Raw genomic sequence first — 6017 nt, forward strand, 5'->3', positions numbered from 1 at the left:
AAACTTCTCCTCGGGAGGGTGGAAGGGGGAGGGATGGGGGTGCGGCTCTGTTTAGGTGTTCCGTTGTGCTTTTCTCGCCTATAGGTGGTTGACGTGCAAATCGCTGCCCCCCGGGGCGCTGGAGAGGATCGTTGAGACCATCGCGGATCGGCTGCGGGTGCCTTGGTTCTCGGGGGCTGTGAGGATCAATGTCAGCCTTGTGCCGCCTCTCGTCCTGCTGCCTGTTTTCCTCCACGTCGCTGCACTGCACTTTTTGCTGGGGCTGGTCATCCTGACGTCCCTGCCCGTGGTGGTGCTCTGGTATTACTACCTGACACACCGAAGGAAGGAACGGACTCTCTTCTTCTTGAGCTTGGGGCTCTTCTCCTTAGGCTATATGTACTATGTGTTTCTCCAGGAGGTGGTTCCTCGAGGCCACGTGGGGTTTTCCCAAGTGGTCACTCTCACCTGCGGGATAATCCTTATGCTTGTGGCCCTGTCTCGAGCCAAGAGAGACCCTGGTTACCTTCCCATCCCAGCAGACATCCCAGAGAAGCTGTTGCACCAGGGTTTGCCCAACAAGAGTGTTAGAGGGAGCTCCAGTGGGCTCCATGGCATCAGCACGGCAGGTGCTGCCAGCAGTCGTGCTGTGAACGGGGAGGCCAAAGGCTATTCCAGGATGTCAGCTGAGGAGCCAGAAGGTGTGAAAAAGGACTGGTGCACTAAGTGCCAGCTGATTAGACCAGCCCGAGCTGGGCACTGCAGGCTTTGTGGCAGGTGTGTAAGGAGGCTGGACCATCACTGTGTCTGGTAGGTTTTGCACTGCTGAGGCTACATGTGTTCTCTCCCTCTCCCTCTCTCCTCCCTGTTGCTTAAAAAAGGAGTTCCCTCCTTTTCTAAGTTAGCTTCTTTTTTTTTTTTTTTTTTTGCATTCCCTATCAAATAGGATTGCTTTTATTATGTGCAAGACCTGGTGACATTCTTTAAATACAACCTCCCCTTTGTATTTATCGTTTTAAAGAACACTTAAAATAACTGCTTATTCTAAGTGAGTTGACCTGATAGCTGATAACTTCTACAGCATACTTTAGAATTGCCTTCGGTTTTCTACTGATTTTCATCGGTGTGGGGGGTTTTTGGGTGTGTTTTGTCTGATTTCTTTAGACTTGACCTGTGGAGCACTAGAAGTGCTGCAGTTAACTTGCATTAGTGCTCTCCTGGGGCAAGGGAACCCGGAGGTGCCTGTGTTCATGTTGTGCTGGAATCAAGGAGCAGTAGGGAATGACGTGCCTCAGCAAAGGATACACTTGCTAAACGTTTGAAGCAAACAGTCTGCTGCTTTTCCCCTGCTGGTCTATTGACTTGTGCTCGTAACTTTTATAGAAAAAGCTATAAAGCTTCTTTGAACACATTTTTCAGTTCTTAGCCTGCATTGTATAGAAGCACCTTGGAAATTAGGTTCTCTGACAGCTGGGGGAGGGAGGAGGAAAGAGAAGCCAGTTTTTCTTTTTAAGCAAAGTAATCTTTTCTTTCCTTTTGGAGGATTAACAGCTGCGTAGGGGAGCAGAACCATCAAGCATTCATCCTTGCACTCTCCTTCTTCATGCTCACTTCTGTGTATGGAATTACGTTGACTCTGCACACTGTCTGTAGGGGCCAAACTGTGTTTGTGGCATTGTTCTACTGCCCTGGAGCCTATTCTGACTACAGGTGAGATGTCTGTCTGGGAGAGAGCTGGGGTGGCAACAGGCCTGGTGAGGCAGCTTAGCTCCTCTTCCTCATTCTGTGCTCTAGAGCAATGCTGTTGGCTGTCAAACCTGACCAAAAAGCATTTCCCAAAAAGCATTTCCTAAAAAGCTCTGGAAAGCAAAGATGCATCACTGCTTTTGCAAAGGTGAGGAGTCTGAGACTTGGAGAGAGCTCAAAGTTTATTTGGAAAAAGTTGTCGGAGGAACTGTGATTTGAAGTATTTATGTATGTAGATACACCCTTACATGTTTGCCCCTAGATGCAGGTAATGGTCTGACAGTCTGGAATCCAGATGCTGTCTCTCCCTCTCATTCTTCACTGTAGTGTCTGTCCCTCCAAATTATGTGGCTAGAACAGACAGCGTTAACACATGCCTTGTCTGGTAGGGAGAGTGGTGAGAACTGTGAGACATGAGGTGGGAGACCAGCACCACTGCTGATGGGCAGAGCATGCTGCTGCTGCACAAGTGTCTCTACCTTCCTCTGTACTCCATCTCATGACCTGTCGAGTGTGAGCATCCTTATGTCCTTAAATAAGGACCAAGCATCTTTACAACAGTATGAGTAAAGAGCTGGGTTGTGTGATAGCAACGTGCAAGAGTAGCTCTGGTAACACTAAAAGCTCTCATTAAGTAAGCCCTGAAGCTTTAATTTTGAGAAAGCCTTTAAGGATTATCTGATGAAAGCAGCAAAGTGAGATCACTGTGGCAGATGCAGACAGGGATTTGAAAAGGATAGTGATTACCAGGGAAAGTCAATCTAAAGCAGCTGCTCCAAAACTAAATGGCTTCCTTCCCATCTTTTTCCCTGCTGCCAGCTCTGCTCTGTCGTTCACCTGTGTGTGGTACTGTGCCATTGTAACAGCTGGCATGGGATACATCCTCCTTATCCAGCTGTTGAACATCAGCTACAACGTGACCGAGAGGGAAGCTCGGCTGGCTCTGCGGGACAACACTGGGCGCAGACTCCTGGGTGGGTTAGTGATAGACACTGGCCAGTATAATAGGGGGTTCCTATGCAACTGGGGCCATTTCTTGAGCCTGGGGTCTTCTCCTCCACAGCGCTGTGCTGAAGACATCGTGTGACACCCCTCTTTCTGCAGGTGATGTTGACTGTCTTTAGCAGGGGAGTGGCCCCTTCCATTAGGACTCCTTCCTCACACGCCCTTCCTTTGCGGTTGGTGTATGGGCTGCCTGTCCCAGCACTGACAACATCAGAGGTTTTCCCAGGCACAATGGTTCTTCACATACTGTCAGCCAGCAATAGGATGCAGAAAGCAGTAAGCCATATGCACAAACCTGGAGAGAAGGAGCCTGCTGCCTTTTTCCGCCACGGGAAATGGGAAGAAGAGCACAAAGTTTTGAGAACTTGAGTTTTTATTGGGTGTGAACCCCTGGCATCAAGAGGAACACACTGCTGGGCATCAGAGCGTGCGCTGGGTCCTGCAGAGGTTATGGAATCCCTGGTTTGTACCTGTGTGTGGCATTTTGGAGATGCCAGGAGGGTGAACGTTTGGATACAGGTAACAGATGGACTCCTGCAGCAGCCAGGCTCTTTGGCTAAAAGAGACTGTCTAGGCAGTCACTGAGCATCTCTCTCCTCTCTGGTGCATTTATTTATTTTATTTTTTAAAAACTATCTGTTATTCCATCCAGCTGTATACATGCTTCTATTAAGTGCCTTTGTGAGCGACGTTCCTGTAGGGCTTTGTAAGATCCCTTTGCCTCCTGACCCCTAAAGTTGTTATTCCATCCTTTTCTGTCTGAGTGAGAAGACATCCTGCTGTTTTTCTGCAAATTCAGTCTGTGTTGTTTTGAAGATTTGGCTCATCTCCATCAAAGTCATTCTGCTCTGATATGATTATGGGTTATGACATGGGACACAGGTAAATACACCAAGTAAGGAGTTACCTTGAGGCAACATGTAATAGTGAACTCTGAGGGCAAAACAAGAATGCTGTCCAACTGGTGTTACTGTAGCTTTATGGAAACTACCTTTCTCCCTCCATCTATGGGAGAAGGAAGTCTCTGTGAGAGAAGGCAGTTCTGACTACAGCATTTTTGGTAGGTAGCATCTTGGTCAGTTGTGGTGTTCATAACATAGCGATCCTTTCCTCTCAACCCAGTTACTGGGGAGCTGCCTGACTATGGATATGTTTTCTCAAGCCAGGAAGCCAAGGAACAGGTCAGCCTCTGTGTGTGTAGGGAGAGGGAGAGGATGTGTTGGAGGTGTCTGTTTTTGGATAGATGACCTCTATTGGCAGGTGAAAGAGTATGTTAAATGTGCTCTGCAAGAATGCTACTTGTTCCTTGGTAGCCTGCAACTGTGTCATTGCCTGGAACTGAGCTTCACCTGAAATAACAGGGTTTGGTGGCAATGGTTTCTGAGGGTTTTTTTTGTGAGTGGGGTGTTTTTGGGTGGGGTTTTTTTTTTTTTTTTTTGCTTTTAACCCTTTATGTATGTTGTTGGCCCTGCCATAATATGAAAGGTCTGGCTAGAGGAGCTGAGGACCACAGCACAAGAGTTACAGGTTGTGCCTAAGATGCAGAAGCAGAGAGAAGAGCCTTGTCCTAGTTACTGATGTTTTTCAATGTGCATGCAGCATGCACAGATCATGCCTACCCCTGACTGCACTTGCATAGCAGGCAGCTGGGGGATGTTGGCAGTGATGCAAATTCACTGTGCTCTCCTGTGCATTAGCTTTGAAGAAAGGATGGACGGTGCATGATGCCAAAAGCAAGCAAGGTTGGGGGTGTCCCTTGAGATCCATGCCAGATTTGGTGTGTGTGCTCCGATTACCTGTCCCAGTTTAAGGTGAAGACCGTGTCCCTCTTTGCACTGTTTGGTTTCCTTAAGTGGCACTTTCTATAACCAGCAGATAATTGAAGAGCAGCTGCACTTGGAATGTGACTGTGCAGAAAGAGTCACTTGACTGAGTTTTCCATATTTCCTCTTGCCCTTTTTCATCCAGTGAGCAGTCCTTTATAAGGAGGTAAAGGGACACCTTTCTTGCTTCCTGCCTAGAACCAAACACACCAAGAACTTTGCTTCCCTGGCCCTAATGTGAAGAAAAAGGCACCCAGCTGGACTGTGCAAGCTGTTTCTCTACAGCGTTCTGTTTGGAGCTTGGAGCCTGACCCTAGGAGTTCAATTTGACACAAAGTTCTTGCTTCCACATGAGTTGTCTGTAAATGTTTCCATAACACATATGCATTTTGTGGTGCCTGCTGAGATGAGCTGGAGCTTGTCAGCGCTGGAAACAAGGATGCTGTGGGCTAGCAGGTTTGTGATCTCCTCAGTTCTCATCCTGCTGGTGCTGGGGAACATTAAGGCAGAATGACTTCCTGGGCTAAATGAACCCCTGCAGTGGAGACAGCCAACCTCTCTGCCTCTGTGAGCTGTATGCACAGAACTCAGTCACATGCCCACGAGCTGAACGAACTCTGGGAGCATTTGCAGGTTTGAGATAAGTGGTTTCTGAGAGTCCTGCTACTCCTGGTTGGGAGAAAGCAGAAGCAGGTCGTTTCCCTGGCAGTGCTGACCCTCTGGTGCTCACTTTCTCCCACGGGCAGAGATGGTTGCTACTTTGCAGCCTGACTGTCAGTGTAGCCTCGTCCCTTCTCTCAGTGAGCCCTTGGGGAGTGGGAGGTTTCATTTCAATTGTTTACACCAAGGCTCTCTCAGTGCTGTTCTTCCAGGCAGCATGGACTTTGGAACGCAGATTAGGAACAAAGGACCTGGGACTAATGTAACCATTCCATACCTTGGTCAAGCCTGCTCCAGTGTAGTGGGGGCAAAGTGCTAAAGTACATTTTACTTTTGCTCTCACTTCAGGGATAACTGAAGCCATTCAGGACACTAAAATGCTTGCAAGGCTGGGCTTTTCCTAGGAGGAAAAAGCAGTGCTGATTCCCCAGTGAACAGGAAGTTAATGTGGCTGTAATCTGCATAGCTATACTGATGTTCTCTTCAAAGTCACGGCTTTTGTTTACCTCTTCTGCCTGAGAGGATTTACCTTGTGAATGCCTTGGGAGATGGGAAGCATAAAGTAACAGGATATCTAAATGGGCGGAAGCGTTTCCAGCTTCAGATGCGTGTTTGGAAGCTCTCCTTTTACCAGCCCTGAGAATTAGCAGGAAACCCTTGGAGGGTAAATGCTCCTTTTTGCAGTTGTAGCAAGGGCAACCCATTGTGATTTCTTGTGCACTGAAGCACAATTGTTTTTCTGAGTGTTTTCTCGCTGAGTTTATTATTGACCATGCTGGTAGAAAAATGTTAAAATCTAGGCAT

At 47.9% G+C, this 6017-nt stretch overlaps 1 protein-coding gene across 1 annotated transcript; it reads left to right on the plus strand.

Annotated features, from left to right (window-relative positions):
• Positions 1-84: 84 nt before the first annotated feature.
• ZDHHC23 (zinc finger, DHHC-type containing 23) lies at positions 85-2812 on the plus strand (the record flags this gene model as incomplete). The annotated part of the gene is made up of 3 exons (XM_009075369.1): positions 85-789; positions 1522-1689; positions 2545-2812. Coding segments are annotated over 3 exons (1141 nt in total), but the record flags the coding sequence as incomplete, so codon positions are not given.
• Positions 2813-6017: the final 3205 nt, after the last annotated feature.

This window comes from Acanthisitta chloris, unplaced genomic scaffold, assembly GCF_000695815.1.
Source record: "Acanthisitta chloris isolate BGI_N310 unplaced genomic scaffold, ASM69581v1 scaffold20085, whole genome shotgun sequence".
NCBI lineage: Eukaryota > Metazoa > Chordata > Aves > Passeriformes > Acanthisittidae > Acanthisitta > Acanthisitta chloris.